General features: G+C 41.8%; 1 protein-coding gene across 1 annotated transcript in view; it reads left to right on the top strand.

The window, feature by feature from the left end:
• LOC309365169 (C-type lectin domain family 2 member D-like) overlaps positions 1–19,207 on the top strand; it is a 47,307-nt gene extending 28,100 nt beyond the window's left edge. The window contains exons 2-5 of the mRNA XM_081903371.1: positions 14,650–14,754; positions 17,371–17,579; positions 18,046–18,143; positions 18,680–19,207. Coding sequence (XP_081759497.1) covers positions 14,650–14,754; positions 17,371–17,579; positions 18,046–18,143; positions 18,680–18,854 — 587 coding nt within the window. The 3' untranslated portion in view covers positions 18,855–19,207. The remainder of the gene's footprint in view (positions 1–14,649; positions 14,755–17,370; positions 17,580–18,045; positions 18,144–18,679) is intronic.

The following is a 19,207-nucleotide window of genomic DNA, read 5'->3' as shown; positions in this document are numbered from 1 at the left end:
GAGAGGCGGTGCCTACTCTGTGCAACATAGAAAGCGGCGTGGGTCCCGGTGCAACAACAAATTTCGGTGCCAGGGCCATGGGTGCCCGGGCACCTACGGTGGGGGGGGGGGCGGCCAAGCTGCCGCACCTGGACATCGGAATACAGTGCAGGTGCGTTTTGGAGAATGGAAACTCGCCGGGACGGACGGCACCGCCGCGCGCCTCTGTGCCTATCCTTTTTTTATATATAAATATTTATTAAACTTTTTCAAAAGAAATACATTGTAAAACAAAAAAAGAAAACAACAAAATACAAAAGCAAAAAAACAACAACATAAGATTTCTATTTACTTATTTTCTTTTAACTTATTTTCCAGACCTCCTCATACCTCCCTTTCTTATATTCCAGTTCCAGTTATTAACTCAGCAAATTATTAGTTCTCACCCTTAATTTTACTTATTTCAAAATCTTATTTTTCATATCTCTTAAAGCATTACAGCTGGAAACCGCTTAATTTCTATCCAACATCATTCTAACATTCTGATCCTTAGTCATAGCCCAGGGAACAGCATCCCAAGTTGCGCTTAAAGAAGTCCATCTACCCAAACGAAAACAGCAATTGATCTTCTTTCGTTTGTGAATTGTTCGTTTATTGTATTAAAGAACAGAATAGAAAAGAGAGACAATGCATGTACAGTGGTGCCTCAGGTTACAGACGCTTCAGGTTACAGACTCCGCTAACCCAGAAATAGTACCTCGGGTTAAGAACTTTGCTTCAGGATGAGAACAGAAATCGCGCGGCGGCAGCGGGAGGCCCCATTAGCTAAAGTGGTACCTCAGGTTAAGAACAATTTCAGGTTAAGAACGGACCTCTGGACTTTCTTAAACCAAGAAAATATTTAATAAAATTACTATATATATATATATATATATATATATATATATATATATATTAATATTTATTGAAATTTTAAAGTTACAATATAAAAAACAAACAAAATTATATCATAACATGACATATTTTCTTATCTTCTTAGGACCTTCTCACATCTCCCCTCCTACCTTCCACGTTATAAAATTAATCCAGCAAATTATCACCTTACTTCCATCCTTACTGTCTGGTTTTCAATGTTATATCTCAAGTTTTAGATACCTTGGTTATGCTCCATGAAAAATTAAATTTAGCCAAATAATTATCCAAAAAATTTGTTTTTTCTTACATTTTAACTTATCTTCCTACTTCACTTCATCTATTTTAATGGTGCCAAATTGTTTATAATCAAGCATCCTGCTTAACATTCATACAGCTTAAATAAAATTACTTTATAAAGGAGCCCCTGGCCTGGGAACGGATCATCGATTGCTTTGAAGAGGACGCACACACTTGTTTGGAACTTTCCAAGGGAGGTATCCTGAGGGAGCTATTTTCTTTTGATAAGGTTTCCCAACCCCTTCACGTTTAGTGTACAATTTCTTTTCAGCTAGCCTTTCTGCGTGTCTACTTTATAGGATGATTCCCTGCCAACGCGTCTGGGTTGCCCTGTGTCTCTCCCCTTAGATTGTCTATCAAACCTATTTTGTTGCACAGGAATAAAGTGTGATGGGTGGGAAAAGAGAGGGATAGAATTAGATTTGGGTTAAAGAGTAGGGGTAGATTATAAAAAGCAGTCTATATAGGTGTTTGTTTGGGGTAATTTGGACCACCTGGCTTCCAGCCAGTTAGTCCTGGGTCTCAGCTGGCATGGGATACCTTGTTTATGAACAGGCCATTCGCTCTGTCGTTTGTGATAGGGAATGGTCAGTGAGACGTGTTAAGCACCTTTGTGATGGGCATAAGGTTTATAAGCAATGTTGTCAACAACGTTATTGGTTTGTTGGGGTAGGGATATGGGTTTTGGTACGCTCTGGCACCACCATTGTGCTGGTTGTGTGTCAGATTCTAGCCTGTTTGTAAATTGTTTTATGGAGAATTCGGGGGGTATTCTTTTAGTAGGTATGGCTCCCCCTTTGTTTTCCTTTTCTTTTACCCACTGATTTTATTTGTTGCTTTTGTGTGGTGAAGAAAGAGACGGTGAGGTTGGCGGGGGTGTTTGTCTATTTTTGTTTGTGTGATCGTTCCTTTTGAAATACTTTATTGTCACTTGTACTTGTAGTGAGATTACACGAGCACCCCCCACTCAGCTCTCTTAGTCAAAATTAATTCCCCTCGTTTACTGACGCACACCCACCAAACCCCAAAGTCAGTTGCCATGTTGTTATCTTTTCATTCAGCAGCCTAACAGCCCACGGATACAAGCTGTTCTTTACCCTGTTGGTGGGACTAATCCTGCTTCTCTATCTTCTGCCCGGTGCCGGCCAGGGTGTGAATCATCCCTGATAATTTTCCTCACTCTCCTGAGGCAACGTGCTATGAGTAGAGTCCTTGGGAGGAGGGCTGAGAGTGGGGGTTGTTGGGTGATTGGAGAGTGGAGAGGGTGAATTGTTGTCATCTGGGCTGGGATTGGGGTGGGATTGGGGGGGTCTCTATGGAGGGGCAGAGTAGGGGGGATAGTGGCGATGCTGGAAATATTAATGTCATGGGGAGACAGGTGAAAGGGAAGGGGGTCACCAGTCCATCCATTCGAGGTGATTTCTGGATACTTCATTCAGCTGATCACATGCCAGTTGTGTTGTTTTCCATACCGTATCAGAAAAGCGTCAGTGTGGCTAGGAAACAAAGAAAGTTTCAACTGTAACATTTTAAACAGTTCTTAGCTTTCCCTTCGCAAACGTCAGATACAACGGCAGAGAGAACCTCCTCTCTCCCCCCCCCCCCAATAAAAAGTATCTGAAGGCAGAATGGCTCCCCCCCTTATTGAACGTTCAAAAAATACATAATTATATGTGCACTAAACATGGCCAGACTTAGATAAAAGAGAGAGAAACAGAACCCGTGTAGAAGGGAAAATAAAATAAATATAAACTGTATATTTTGCAAGGTTGCTATTGTACTTCACCAGATCATAAACCTGTTGCAGTATTTGTAAGAATGGCTTTATGACGAACAACAATGGGAAGTGAAGTGTGGCGAGGTGACTAATCCTGGAAGCTTTGCTGATCTCTTTTAAGAAAAGGTTGGTTTGGGGTTTAATTCGTTTTGATTTGTTGGAAGCAGCTCAGAGAGGATAAGGGTCCCTGATTTTGCATGGCAAACCCCTGTTCTGACTGTTGCCTTCGTAATTCTACGATACTATACTCACTTATCAGAACTGCCAGAATGGCCAGACGTCACGCCCAATCAGATTAAGAGGCTAATCGCAAGACAACTAGCTAATAAAGCTCCAGGAGAAGACATGATCCCAATGGAGATCTATAAGATAAGACCTGATTTCTGGTCACCCATATTTGCAAAACTGTTTTCATACATTAACAGCTCAGGTCGTATACCTGAAGGGTGGAAGTTGAGTATAATTGCCCCAATATATAAAAAGGGCGATAAGAAAAACCCTGCCAATTATAGACCCATTAGTTTGTTAGATGTAGCCTCCAAACTATATGCCAGGCTCCTTCTTGGGAGACTAGAAGAATGGGCAGAAACAAATAAAGTGATATCTGAAGTCCAGGCAGGTTTCCAAAGAGGGAAATCCACATTGGACCAGTGCTTTGTGCTGAACTTTCTGCTATGTAAATACATCCATAATTTGAAGCAAAAAATATATGTTGCTTTTATCGATCTAAAGTCAGCTTTTGATAGGGTCCCAAGACACGCATTGTGGCAAAAATTGGAAAAGACAAATATAGACCTCCGTCTATTATTTCTCATCAAAACATTATATACTGACACATTGGCTTGGAGCCAATTTGATTCCCTCCCTCCCTCTCTCCCCCCCTTTCTTTTCCTTCTCCTCCTGCAATGAGGCTACATTTTAATATTTTAATGTTCCATTATTTTAATGTTGTATTTTATTCTTGTTTTTAAGTTGTAACCATTGATCTTGTTTTTATTATTGCTTGTAAGCCGCTCTGAGCCCGGCCTTGGCTGGGGAGGGCGGGGTATAAATAAAAAATTGTTATTATTATTATTATTATTATTATTATTATTATTATTATTACATCAATACAAGTAAAGTTGGATCTGGCTGGCCATCTCACCACTAGAATTAAGACCACTACTGGAGTCAAACAGGGATGCATTTTGGCACCTTTCCTGTTCAATTTTTATATTAATGACATGGTTAAAGAACTGGAGGGCCCACAGTTTGTCCCTGTCACAATTCTTGACCAAAAACTCTCAGTTTTAATGTATGCTGATGACCTAGTACTGGCATCTAGAACCCAGGTGGGCCTGAGACGGCTGCTTGAAAAATTAAGTTCATATTGCATGAGGAATGCTTTATCTATAAACTATGATAAGACGCAGGTCATTGTATTTGGGAAGCGTTCTAAAAAGCATGCTTGGCACCTGGATGAACACATCATAAATCAAGTTAATTACGTTTAAATATCTGGGGTTGATTTATTCAGAAACGGCATCTTGGAATACACAGCTATCCAATATTAAATTGCAAGCCTTTAAATCAGCAAAAGCCATTCTGAAATTTGCTGCCTGTAAAGGTGGAAATCTGGTCAACCCGGCTTTATCTGTGTATAAAGCAAAAACAATGGCCCAGATTTTATATGGTGCGGAGGTTTGGGGTACCTCAAAGGTCTCCGGTCTGGAACCCCCACAGAATTATTTTTTAAGAGTTCTTTTAGGTTTACCCAAAGACGTGCAATCTGCCATGGTCAGGTTGGAAACTCGCATGTTGAGCATAGAGAGCCAAATAGATAAAAGAATTCTCTGTTACTGGTTTAGAGTTCAACAGATGGATAACACTAGGCTACCAAAAAAATGCCTGATTGAGCTCTCAAATGGATTACCCCTTAAAAACTGGGTACATCATGCTGCCCAACTGATGGGCAAATATGATCTCTCAGTGACTGAGATTAAAGAACTCCCCTTATATTCACAGAAAAATATTTTTAAACGAACCATAAGGGCAGTGGCAACTAAAAACGATCTAAACTCTATGTGCACATCCACATGCGCCCCATTGTTCATTGTCAATGAACACATATCTTAGTTTAATGAATTGACTTTTGCACAGCTTCGAAAAGCTTTTACAGAGCTACGACTAAATACAATAAGCTCTGCTTATAAAGATGGGAGACATAGAGGCATACCAAAAAACGAACGTGTTTGCATTAGGGGATGTTCTGAAGTAGAGGACCTTATGCATTATATCTTGCACTGTCCATAATATAATGATGCAAGAAAAATATTTTTTGTACCTATAATGACAGGGTCCCCTGGCCAGAACCCCCTTGATATGATGTTATATCTCCTTGCAGACACAGATAAGTATGTGACCTGGCGGGTAGCACTTTTTGCAACTGCTGCTAGGAAAATTAGAGCAAATTATATAGCCAAGGTAGCCATTAACTGTAAAGGAGATGAATTTATTTGATCCTACCTATCTACCTCAGGCTATGCTCTATCTTTGTCACCAAACTCTGAGTATAAATTGCACACTGTATTAATTGATATTGTTTTTAACATTTTTGACCATGTGATGATTTTAGCTTATGAATTTTATTGTTTAATGATTTCATTTGTACATCGGGGTACTTTTATAGCTTTGTTTAGAGTACGTAATGTTTTAATAATATAAATGTTTTAAGTCCTTTTTTACCAATTCAGTATATTTTCTTTTAATTGTCAAATAATTCTGTGTACATTGCGGCAGCCTTTGGCTACGTGCAATAAAACTGACTGAGACTGAGACTGAGCTGGGACGTGAACCCAGATTTCCAGGCTAACATAGACTCTCACATGCAGATCTGTTATTTTTGGATAACAGATTGGCAAATTAAATTACAGGAATTTGTGGAGATGGCTCAATTGACTAGCAAACTCAGAGGAAACTCAAAGCAAAAATTTGCGGGAAAATGGGATGGTTATAGAAGATATGTTCAAAAATACAAGAATAGTTTTGACTCCGTGCTAGCGTTCGAGTGACAAAGGAAGTAAAAGCAGGTGGAGAACAATTAAGGATTCATTATGTTTTCTGAATGTATTGGAAAATTTATATAGAAAGGTTTATTGTTTTGTGTACGTTCAATTGTAAGATAAAATATACGCGAAAGGACTTGACAGGAAGTCAAAAATGAAGAAAAGATTTTGTAAGATATAAGGGGGAAAATATTTATTTTCATTATTTTCATTATTATTTTGTGTGTGTGTGCCGAGGTGTGTTTCGTATGGAATGTTTGGGAGGAAAGAAGACCGTAAATAACAAACAAAATATTGATGTATGTAATTTTTATTTCTCAATTATATTTTGTTTTTTAAAAAAAATAATTTTTATTAGTTTTTCAACACAAATTAAAAACAAAACAACACACGCACATAGACAAACAAAAACATATAAACATGTATAATTTCAAAAAACTCTTTTTCCTAAACCTTACTTCTCGGGCTTCCCCTTACCTCCCCTTTTCTGCATCCCTGTTTTAAAGTTTCTTCAGCAACTCTTCACATCAATTAATGAATTACTTATTTTCTTTTTACGCTTCTTCTCATACATAATCAGTTACAGCTGTAATTCTATATTTTCCCTTCCTCTGACATTTTAACACTCATCAATTTTACAACAATTTTTAAGGTATACTTTGAATTTCTTCCAGTCTTCTTCCACCGTCTCTTTTTCTTGGTCCCGGATTCTGCCAGTCATCTCCGCCAGTCCCATGTAGTCAATCACCTTTGTCTGCCACTCTTCCAGTGTGGGTAGTTCTGTGTCTTCCAATACTTTGCTAAGAGGATCCTTGCTGCTGTGGTGGCATACATAAAAAACGTCCTATCCTTCTTTGACACCAATTGGCCAACCATGCCCAGGAGAAATGCCTCTGGTTTCTTATGAAAAGTACATTTAAGTACTTTCTTAATTTCATTATAGATCATTTCCCAGAAGGCTTTAATCTTCGGGCAGGTCCACCAAAGGTGGTAAAAGGTTCCTTCCGTCTCATTACATTTCCAGCATTTATTATTGGGCAAATGATAGATTTTTGCGAGCTTGACTGGGGTCATGTACCACCTGTAAATCATTTTCATAATATTTTCTCTTAAGGCATTACATGCCGTAAATTTTATACCGGTGGTCCATAACTGTTCCCAATCCGCAAACATGATGTCATGACCAATATCCTGTGCCCACTTAATCATAGCGGATTTGACAGTCTCATCTAGTGTGTTCAATTATATTTTGTGGTAGTATGGTTGTAATGCTTTTTGTGACATAAAATCACTCAATAAAAATTATTTTTTAAAAAAGACTCTCACATGCGGAAGTGGTTTTTTTACTGTACTATATACTCTTAGATAAACTGCCACCACTCTTTATTGGGGTGATAGCTGCTGCCGATGGTAATGTGGTTTCCTCCTTCCTTTCCTTGTTTTGCTGCTGTCGTAAATTATGTAAAGCCGCAGCGCACGGCTCGCACCAACCTCTTTATCCGCTCAGCAGCCATTTTAAACACACAGCTTGTACAAATCTTACCCCCAAAAAAGCCGCCGCCCCGATCCTTAAAAACTCATTGCCTTTCCAGGTTAGTTACCTTCTGTAGGAAGAATAGTGAGAGCGATCATTCATCCGCAGCCATTCCTGAAATTTTGAGTCCCTATGAATTTGTACTGGGTTGTATTAATGGTTTGATGAGTTTGCTTATTTGGCCTGATTATTCTGCTGTTGCGCTTTTAACCTGATTCCAGGTATTGCGACGTTTGTTACTTTTTTAAATGCACGTTATTATGAGCCACTTTGAGCTCAAATTTGGGGTTGGAAAAGGGGAATGCAAATATTGAATCAAATCGGTAGTTCATGCGTTGGTAGTTCGTGTAAGACTGGATTTGACGCCTGAGAGAGACGTTTTTAGGACCCACCTTATTCCGTGATAGTAGTTTGTTTTCAGGATTGAATTTTAAATTGTTGTAACGCTCCCGAGGATCTTAGGGTATGGGTGGCGTGAATAAGAACAGTCTCAGGTTTGCAAAATAGATGGAGCCTTAACAAAAGATCTTCAGTCTGGCGAAATGTAACCTGGACCTTTTTGTTAAAAAAAAATCAGACAATGTTGCAATACAGTGGTACCTAGGGTTACATACACTTCAGGTTACATACTCTTCAGGTTACAGACTCCACTAACTCAGAAATAGTGCTTCAGGTTAAAAACTTTGCTTCAGGTTGAGAACAGAAATCGTGCTCCGGCGGCGCGGTAGCAGTGGGAGGCCCCATTAGCTAAAGTGGTGCTTCAGGTTAAGAACAGTTTCAGGTTAAGAACGGACCTCCAGAACAAATTAAGTACTTAACCCGAGGTAGCACTGTACTCCAGAAAAGGGAGGGATCCTGTAAGTTTCTTTATTTGCTTTTAAACGATGGAACTATATAGTCAGACATAAGCACCATCGCAGAATTCGTTGGGCCAGACGGCAGGATTGCAAGCACGGCATTCCCAATTAGCTCAATATTGTCCTTTGTGCTGTGAAGTGCTGCTCTTTGGAGTCTGAAAGTGTGTTTGTCAATCTTCCAGCAGCTGCCTGCATTTTGGGACTCGTTTTCCAGTGTCACAAACTCTTGCAGCGGGCGGGGAGGCGGCTATGGAAGCTTTCGCAATGAGCTGGCGCACTTCAGATTTCAGGACACCACTTCGCCACTTAGCGGGACTTAACAACAGAGACAAGAGAATATTAACCCAGTAAATTTAGGGGAAGAGTAGGCACAGAGAGCTACAGACCTTTTCAACCTCACATCCATTGATCGCTTTTTGCAGACTGCCGGAGCTTCATTGACATGTGACCCCCAAATTTTGGGTCCCCTCCAAACCAAAGTTTGGTGCTATTTTTATTCCTCGCCAGAGTTTCAGACCAGAGGCTTTCTCTGGGATTGGAACTGCGGTTTGCTGCATGTAAACCGTGTTATCCGCCACTGAAATGTAGGTCTCAGACCTCATGCGATTTTTCCGTTTCCACCACCTCCGAATATTATGAAAAATAAAAGCAGTGGTCGTTTCTTGGGTTCAAGTTCCCGGCCCCTGAGTCTGAGTGCCTTTGAGAACGTGGAAAAATGCCCTCTCTCTAGGGGAGCAAATTTTTTCTTTATTCTTAAAAGGTTCTAGGGACAAAATGCCTCTGAACAGGCGCGGCGAGTCTTTGTAAAGTAAATGCTTCCTTCTCCGGTGAGAGATTGGCTCAGTGCTGGTACCCTAGATAGAAGCCTGATTCTCCTTGGCAAAAACACCAACTACCCCATGGGAAATGAATTTACATATGCATGTAAAATTAATGAATGTTAGAATGATTTTGGTTTAGAAATTAAGTGGTTTTCAGCTGTAATGATTAAGTAAAAAGAAAAGAAAGTTTGAAAATTAAATGAAAATTAAGGGTGAGGATTTGCTGAATTAATTAATTAGAATTGGAATACAAAAAGGGGAGGTATGAGGAGGTCTGGGAAGTAAGGTATAAGAAAACAAGGGAATGAAATTTTACTTGTTTTTAAACTGTTTTTTAATTTTGTATTTTTTTATATATTTGGTATGTTTTTTGTTTGTGTTTTGTTTTTATTATTGTTTTTTCTGTATAATTTTTGAAATGCTAATAAATATCTTTTTTTTAAAAAAGAAAGAATTTACATATGCATGCACTCTCCCCAAATGCAAATAACTTCCATAGCCTTCTAGTTATGACGCATTTCCCCACGCGATACAAATACAGCAGCTAAAGTGTAGCCCCGAGATTTTGGATCCCCTCCAAACCGATGCCAAAGTTTTGTGCTCATTTTTGCGCTGTGTTGTGTCAATTACTCCGCTGGGGAGCAGCACAAAACATTGGGTCTTTTTCCCCCCTCTTCCCGTTTTGCAAACTAATTGCAAAATTGTTTAAGCATCTTGTAAACGGTATGGCTGTGCTATAAGTCATCTGCTACATATGTCATTTTACTTGCTCTTCAGACTTGCTTTGAACAGTTTAATACAGACTGTAGGACAAATAATATAATTTATTTCACACACGCACACTTCCCATTAAATATATTTCAGTGTTTTGACAATAAAAACACCAGCAACGAACACAACTAAATATACAAAACAAAGCAATTTGTCATACTAAAAAAAAAAAATCAGGTCCAATACAGACGGAAATGTTACAAAGGTTTAGGAAAAAACAGACTGTTAATTGGTGAAAGGAGGGAAAGTAAAGCTATATTAATATTAAGATAAATTACAGGACAAAAATTTGAAAAGAGGGAAAGGATTTGCTGAAATGGATAATCGATCTAGAATACAAAAAAAGGAGGTATGAGGAGGTCAAGGAAACAAGTAAATGAAAGATAAGTTATGGGAAGATTTGCTGTGTTTTTTAATTGTTTGTATTTTTCTGTTTTTTTTCTTTTTGTTTTTTTCTTTCTTTTTTACTTATTGTGATGTGTTGTTTTGCTTATGTTTAATATGGTGTCTTTATTTTTGCTTTTTGTAACTTTAATAAATATTACTTTAAAACAACAACCAGATGTACCTCCAGATGACACCGGGTCTGTGGTGTGTCCCTCCCCGCCGCGAAAAACGCAATGCATGATTGAGTATATAAGGAGTGCTACTAACATGAGTTTGACCAAATTGCGGGAACAAAACAAATTTCCTTCCAGTAGCACCTTAAAGACCAACTAAGTTAGTTCTTGGTATGAGCTTTCGTGTGCATGCACACTTCTTCAGATACACGAAAGCTCATACCAAGAACTAACTTATTTGGTCTTTAAGGTGCTACTGGAAGGAAATTTGTTTTGTTTTGACTATGGCAGACCAACACGGCTACCTATCTGTAACTCAAATTGCGGGAGGCAGTGGAAGACAGGAGTGCCTGCCTGGCGTGCTCTGGTCCATGGGGTCACGAAGAGTCGGACACGACTAAACAACAACAACAAGAGTTTTCAGCAGCTTTGAGCACAGGCGACCCCACTTGACGAACTAGACTAGGTTGGGGGTTTCCATTCCGAGCACGGACCACGAACAGAACTGCACCACCTACTCCCTCAAATTGGATGGACTGTGACTTTCCACCCTCTTCTCTTTTTCTTTCTTTCTTTCTTTCTTTCTTTCTTTCTTTCTTTCTTTCTTTCTTTCTTTCTTTCTTTCTTTCTTTCTTTCTTTCTTTCTTTCTTTCTTTCTTTCTTTCTTTCTTTCTTTCTTTCTTTCTTTCTTTCTTTCTTTCTTTCTTTCTTTCCTTCCTTCCTTCCTTCCTTCCTTCCTTCCTTCCTTCCTTCCTTCCTTCCTTCCTTCCTTCCTTCCTTCCTTCCTTCCTTTCTCTTTCTATTTATCTACACTGCCCCTCCACCCCTAAAGGAGCTGCCCCCATGCTGGTCTTGCCAGCCAGTCACCCTTCAATCCCGGAATCAGAAGAGGCTGCCTGTCGAGGCACCTGAACCAGCCCTCTCCCGACGTGAACCTCGGGGCTGCGCTACGTCTCCAGCTTTGGGTTGGAGAGAAGCCTCCGGTCCCCGCCCCGCCGCCCCAATGGCTGAGCTTCAGCGTCTAAAAGCGAAACCTCTCTCTCACTTTTCTCTGCGCTTCACCGCGGGCGGTTGTAAGTGGCGCGCGGCTTCTGCAGACTCGAGGGATGCGGGTTGGTTTTGCCTAACTCTGCTAAGGACGAGGGATCTCAGAGCGAAGACTCCGCTTGCAGAAAGAACCGACCCGCTTCAGTTGCAGAGCGAGCGAAAGTTCAGGTATGCGGTGGAATCCCTCGCGCAAAATCCCGGAGGCGGGCGACCCCGGGGTGTCAAGCGCACCTTCAGGCTCGGAAGCGGGGGCTGGAGGAAAGAGGGTTTCCTTCTGATTTTTTTTCTGCTTTCTCTGGTCGCTGTTGCATTTTAGGTGCTGGTTCTTGCACGCGCGTCCATGTCTCCCGACTGCTGTTTCCTAACTAGTTTTCATTTTATTGCTTTGCATTTTATATTCGTGTTTTGAGATGTTGGGAGCCGCCTTGAATCCCAACTTGGGAGAAAGGCGGGATAGAAATACACTGACCAGTAAGAATATCCCTGGATGGCTCAGTTGGTTAGCATGGTGCTGATAATGTCAAGGTTGCAGGTTTGATCCCCGTGTGGGATCGCTGCAAATTCCTGTATTGCAGGCGGTTGGACTGGATGGTCATTACTCTGGAGACACCAGGGGTTGTTCCAGAGATCTCCAGTCTGTAGAGCATGGCGGGCTGTTTCTTTAAAGAAGCTGGATGTGTGCCAAGGTGGCGGCTAACCCTTAACCCATACTGTTTTCCTCACTGTCAATCATGGAATTGTAGAGTTGGAAGGGACCCCGCAGGACATCAACCTCCTGAATTGCAGAAATCTCAACACGTGGTCCCTCGACCAATTTCAAACAGGCTTGGACGCTGCTTAGCTTTGCAGATATGCTAGTAGTTTTATTGCTGCTTCACCGCTAGGAGGCTTTCATCCCCTTCTGTGCTTTCTTTGATTCACTTAACTGAAATTGCCATGTGGGGTAAACTGGTATAAGGGACTGTAAAATCAAGGCAGGTGTCAACACTGATAGCAAGGCTTTTTTTCAGCCAGAACTCAGTTCTGGCACCTCTTAGGTTGGTGCCATTATAAGAGAACATGGGAGGGTTGGTTTTTTGTTTTGGTATTTTATTTATTTATTAACGTTCTTATGTTACATAGGTAAAGAATATCATATTACAATACAATGCTTATGATCATATAATTTTCAACATGTATACAAAATTTATATACAAAGTTTATATACCTAAGGATAACAAAAAGGGGGGGGGGACAAGGACAAAAAACTATTCCAAAGTCATATCTGTACCAACACTTTGGACCTTCAGGAACTTAGGGCCTCATCAAACCTAAATCCGACCCGGACTGGATGCATTTTGAACACAGTTCCGGCTCCTCTCAGGTGGGTGCCATTGCCAGTTCCAAGAGAACGAGGGAGGTGTTCATGGTGAGCTCTGGCACTTGTTTTTCTAGAAAAATAGGACTGGTTTTATGGTGTGAATTTGCCCACAGGGCTAAAATTGGAAAGTCCCTAGTAGTTCATGTTGAGGCATGCCCTTGCCACGGTGTAGCTGCTACCTCAAGCAGCTTCCTATCCCATGCCACATCCTGCCTCACCTGCAATAAAGACTTTAAACAAGCCTTCAGGAGTGGTTTATTATTATTATTATCTTGTTCAGCATCTGGGTTTGTGTTTTAAATTGTGTTAATGTATTTTTGTGCGGAGACACAAGCATACATTACCTCCACCCACAGATACAACAACTCCAAGCCGCTTCCTTCTTTGCTTCAGACTTCTCCAACTCCTTTACTTAATATTTCTTGCTGTTTGTCTCCTTGCTTTAATTCCTTATTTTGAATCTCTTAAATCCTGTATATATCTTTAACAATTTCAGTTGATACCCCCATCTCCCTCCTCCAAAACCCATTGCTTCCCTCCACCCGTGAGCAACCTTCTTTACCTAATATTATTTTTGTTATTGTTGCATTACTCACTGTTTATATTTGTTGTTATCCTATCTCCTTGCGCCTTTTAAGCTACTGCATATTAATTTTTAAGCTCCAGCAGCTTACCTATAGAGGCTAGTGACATGGGGTGCTGGGGTGCCAAGTTCTGGAGAGCGCCAGGGAAGAGGTGGAGGCTGGACATGGCGCCTCCCGGCCCCAGTTTGCCACCCTCACCCACCTCCGCCATGCCTTGCCAAAGCAGGGCAGCGCCCAGAGCCTCCATCTGCTGTGGCCACCGCAGCCAGGCCCAGACGGGGGGGGGGGGGGGATATGGGCCACTTGGCCCGGGCCTCCGATTCCAAAGGGGGCCTCGGTCAGCATATTTATCTATATTTTCCATTTTGTCTTTATATGCAGATACGGTCAATCATTGAAATAAAATTATTTGTCAGCATAACTTTTCTGAAAATTATTTATATACTTACTTATTTATAAGACTTCAGTTATCCCCAGGGTAAAAAAAGGGGGGGCACATTATCTACCTGGACCAGACCTCTGCCTGGCTCTGCAAGGCCCTGACCACAGCACGAAGCTGCCAGCTGAGCCAGGAGGCACTGCGTCCAGCCCCCTCTTCCCCGCTGGAGAAGCAGCCCTCCAGTCACTGGCCGCCTCCTCCAGCCCTGCCAGCAGCACCCTCCTCCCTAAAAAACTCTGGGAAACAGGGTGGGGGCAGGCGCCTGAGGGAGCTTTGCACCACAACGTCGGATATGCTTAAGATGGCCCTTTGTGGACTCAACAAGGTTGAAAACCTTTGGGCTAAGAGATGGTGACTGGCTCAAGGTCACCCTGTGAGCTTTATGGCTGAGTGAGGATTTGACCCCTAGTCTCCCAGATCAGTCCAACGCTCTAACCATTATGCCACACTGGCATCACTCAGACACAGATTTCTCCCTTGTCTATCACTGCCCTCCCTTCCCCCTCCATTTCCACTGGCTGAAATGGATTTCTTCACCTTTGGTTCTTGGTAGGGCTTTGATGAATAGGGTGGTGGGTTGGTGGAGACCCTGGCAAGACTTACATCTCCTCTCCTTTCCTTGGCTCAGGAGCACTCACAGGTTTGTGCTTGTATTCCCTTGTAGTTAACAAGATGAGCTGCAAATGTCCATCAGGTAATAAAAAAGCATTCGTTGTTTTTTCTGTCATTGCGGCCCTGGTAATCGGAATCGGAATTGGTGTTGGAATTGGTAAGTTGTCCAAACTGTTGCTACCTTAAATGAACAAACTAAATGAGCTGTGTTAGATGGGTGTCCCTTTTCTCCAGCAACTTGCCTCCCTCTTCCTTGGTGTGTGTGGGGGAGGGAAGCTTTGGAAAGGGCAAAACAGGGGAAATGATAATGACAATAATTTTATTATTTGTACCCATCTGAATGTGAGTTCACCTTTAGCATGGAAGTGGGTGCACGGATGAACACTGGCCTTGGGTAGGGATTTTTCAGGGAAGTGTCAGCAGGAAAAGGGTTGTGTCCCCCTAACTCATGGGTAGGCAAACTAAGGCCCGGGGGCCGGATGCGGCTCAATCACCTTCTAAATCCGGCCCGTGGACGGTCCAGGAATCAGCGTGTTTTTACATGAGTAGAATGTGTCTTTTTATTTAAAATGCATCTCTGGGTTATTTGTGGGGCCTGCCTGGTGTTTTTACATGAGTAGAATGTATGCTTTTATTTAAAATGCATTTCTGGGTTATTTGTGGGGCATAGGAATTCGTTCATTTCCTCCCCTCCCCCCCCACACAAAAAATATAGTCTGGCCCCCCACAAGGTCTGAGGGACAGTGGACCAGCCCACAGCTGAAAGAGTTTGCTGACCCCTGTCCTAACTGATTCTCCCATACAAATGAAAAATCAGAGAGCGGGGTTCTCAAAGAACCCTAAAAAGTTTGTTGCAATTGTTGACATGTTTCAGAAAAAGGTACCTTATAAGAGCACCTGAAGCACTTACCAAATCCCCCCCCCCCAGTAATACCAGGGATGGGTAACCTCTGGTCCATGTGCCAGATTTCAGCTGCCAGGGGTCCCAATTTGGCCTGTGAGGCTGTTTTCTCCTGACCACACTGGCCTATGCTGTCATACCTGATATCAGGTATGGGACAGGAACAAATGTGGCTTCAAATGAATGATGGTGAGCTCATAAAGTATGCTTCTGCTTGGAGCAAGTTCTGCTCTCACTGCCTATCTGCTGGTGGGTGGTGGTGGGGTGCTTGGTCAAGTAGGGGCAGTGCCAGTGTTATTTAGGCAGCCTGAGATGGTTGTCTCAGGTGGCAGAATCCTGGGGGGATCCAGGAACAGCAGATCCTGCTGCTGCGCCCGCTGCTTCTGAGGTGCCAGCTTTGGAGGCAGCTGAGATCTGCACCTGCTTCTCTTCTCTGCCCTTGGTGGCAGGACTGAGGACAGAGAAGGGCAGCAGCTGGAGAAGCAGCCCAAAGACCAAACCACAGTTTCTTCAATAGTCTTCTGGCTTCCGGCTCACCTGATTGGTTTGCCTCCTCTTCCTTTCTCTTCTGATTGGCTCTTTTCCCCCTGGGCTTCCATTCACTTTGTGTTCGCTGCTGCCGGGAGCAACAAGGAGTTACTTTTTTCCGCTGCACTGAGAGGTGCAGGTATATTGATGCTTTTAAGAAAACTATGCATTTACTCAGAAGTAAGCCCAGCTGATTGCATTGAAATTTGTTTTCCGCTCCCAGTAAAAGTGCATGATCACCATCATTTTATTACCTCACCCCTCTGACTGGGTTGCCCCAGCCACTCTGGGTGGCTTCCAGCATAAGGTTAAAGCTTGACTCGGGGGCATTTATAGACATGTATAGGATTGGGATGATGCAAGGCTCCACTCTGGTCCCAGTACAATACAAATACACTTCTTATTCTTGTGGTTCTGACTGTAGCAGGTGTGTGTTCCCTTGGGTTGTGTGGGTGGGTGTGCTCAGTATTTTAGAAATAACAAAAAGTATGTCCCCCCCTGACTTAATGTATTCCACGGCCAGAGCTGGTGAGTAACTATGTGCTATGGACAAATTTGGTGGGGGCAGTTTAGTGTCCCTTAAGTGTTCAATGTCCTTCTCAGGTCAGGTTACATTATTTTTGTGAGCTTTATTGGGGGGGGGGCACTACAGAGTGGTGTGTTTTGGAGGGTTGCTGTTGTTGTTTTGGAAGCCTTGTGCTTTTTCCAGATAAGCAAAACAACAAACCTGTGGTTACGTGAAACATACTCAATAAACACACAAGACGTAACCGGCTGTACTTTTGAATAAATACGGTATACTATTCATTGTATCAAATTGTAGGTTACAACGGAAGTCTCATAAAATTCAACGAAAAAAGCAGAAGACCCAGTGGATCGGTTCATTCTCTAGTCAGTTCATGCCTAAGATCCATACATGTATAAGTGTCTATTCCACCTGTCTGTTCATAGAGTCCAATAATCCACATGAAGGGTTGTTACAGTTCCACAGAATCCTTTCACAGAGTCTAAGACAAGGATTTCCGGAATATTAGCCTTGTTTCCCCATCCTAGGCTTCATCAGTAGAACAGGCTCATGTGTAATATTACAGGATAGTGGATCTTATAGCATAGTAGTGGCTATAAATTTTCAATTTTACGTTCGCACATATCAACGAAAATGTGGGTTTAACATCGACTTCCCTTCCCCCTCCCTTCCGTATTCCTGCTGCCATGCTTTAGCAAATATATCGTTGGAAGAAAATACTAAACCACATTGTTTGCTTTCTGGAATGCATCGAAGCTCATTCAGATAGCCCTTACAGTAACAGCTACCGTAATCTGATCCCCTCTGTTTTTCATCAGAGAGGTCCAACGAGAGAAAACACAAGGAGACAGGCTCTGACTTAAAATCTGCTCTGCCTGCGCACAGCATCCTGCCATGTCCACCTTTGTGGCTTTGGTATGAGGGAATATGCTATTTCTTCTCCGATAAAGAAAAGAGCTGGATATCTAGCCAGGAATACTGCTTGTCATTTAATGCTTCCTTGGCTGTTATTCCAAACAACGAAAAGGTGAGAGGTGTAACTAATGATATTTTCTGGGTAACATGCAAAGCAAGGCATGGACGGATCATGTTGAGTTTGCCTGCGGCAAACATTTGCCATACTATAAAATTGTTGGCTAATTCTAAACGCCTGTGAGTGAGTTACAGTTAACTAGCATAAAGGTTATGTATGTATGTATGTATGTGTGTGTGTGTGTGTGTGTGTGTGTGTGTATGTATGTGTATTTAAATGACATTTATTTAATTAAACAATGCATATGCTGTGTGACTGCAATAGTCTCTAAGCAGTTTACAAGGATACAATATGAAAAATGAAGATCAGGTCAAACTATAAAATCTAGCATCAATTAAAATGCCTACTGGAAAAAGAAAAAACAAAGTCTTCAGCAGGCACCAGAAATATAGATAGATATAACTGGGTGAGAAATATTGCAAGTCAGGGCTCTAACATCTGTCTCTTCTGGTATTTGAAGGACATTGTCAAGCGTTGGAAAGGCACAAATTCCTACTGGATTGGCCTGAGAAGAGATCCTGGTCAGCCCTGGAAATGGACAAATGGAGAAAATTCCACGTGCGTCCTTCTCCTCTTCCTCTTCCTCCTCCTCCTCCTAATATTTAATGCTGTATTGTTTTTAACACTTGATTGGAAGCTGCCCAGAGTGGCTGGGGAAACTCAGCCAGATGGGCGGGGTATAAATAATAAATTATTATTATATGTGAGTTCCACTCTGTAGAATAAGCTAGTTGCTGCACACATATACATGTTTTCATGCAGGCAGTCAAGAGATAGTATTGGGGGGCAAGGACACCTTCAAGCCAAGGAAAAAATAAAACAAAAGGGAGGGTGCAAAGCAGGGCTGGTGAGGAGTATGATTTGGAATGAGTCCCAAGGGACAGTGAGAGCCCCAAAGACCCATAACTGGCTCTTGAACCTGAGTTTTCCCACCTCTGGTCTAGAGTCCGCACTCAAGGACACGTGGCCTATCTGTTTGAAATAAATTCGCCCATTTCCAATGTGATTCTACTGCTATAGTCTCTCTTATCAGCTGCTGTCGGAGAAATGCTCAGCCCTTACTTGACACCGGCTTCGTTGACCTTGCGTTTCAGGTTTGAGGTACTTGGCGATGGAGGTGACTGTGCATATCTGGGTGATAAGGGCCAAGCATATGTTTCAAGGTGCAACATGGAGCATCACTGGATGTGCCGCAAACCGGATCCTCCTGCAAGCACAGACGTTGCGAGGAAGGGGTATAACCCTCACACAATTGAAACTGAAATGTGAAACTTTATGTAATTAATTCTTTTTTTTATATAATATTTTTTATTACGTTTCTTTTCATAAGTTCATACATTCCAGAAAATACATAGAAAACAAAGCAAGAAACAGATTTTTTTTTCTTTTTTACAAAAAGATACAAAAAAGATTATAAATGTTTGATAATTCAACTGTTCATAGATCCCTTTTGGACTTCCCCACACCTTCTAGATCTGCGTTCTTTATATTGAACAATGTCAGCAATTTGTTACCTTGTTTCATACCTTATTGTATCTTTCAGTTATTATGTTTCCAAATTCATTATATTGTAACTCAGTTTTAATACCTTTAAAATAAACATAATATGTTTGGTTCACATT

Source organism: Podarcis melisellensis, assembly GCF_964234715.1.
Source record: "Podarcis melisellensis genome assembly, chromosome: 2".
Lineage (NCBI taxonomy): Eukaryota > Metazoa > Chordata > Lepidosauria > Squamata > Lacertidae > Podarcis > Podarcis melisellensis.
Note: the sequence above shows the minus strand (reverse complement) of the source record. Positions and strands in the feature narration are given on the sequence as shown.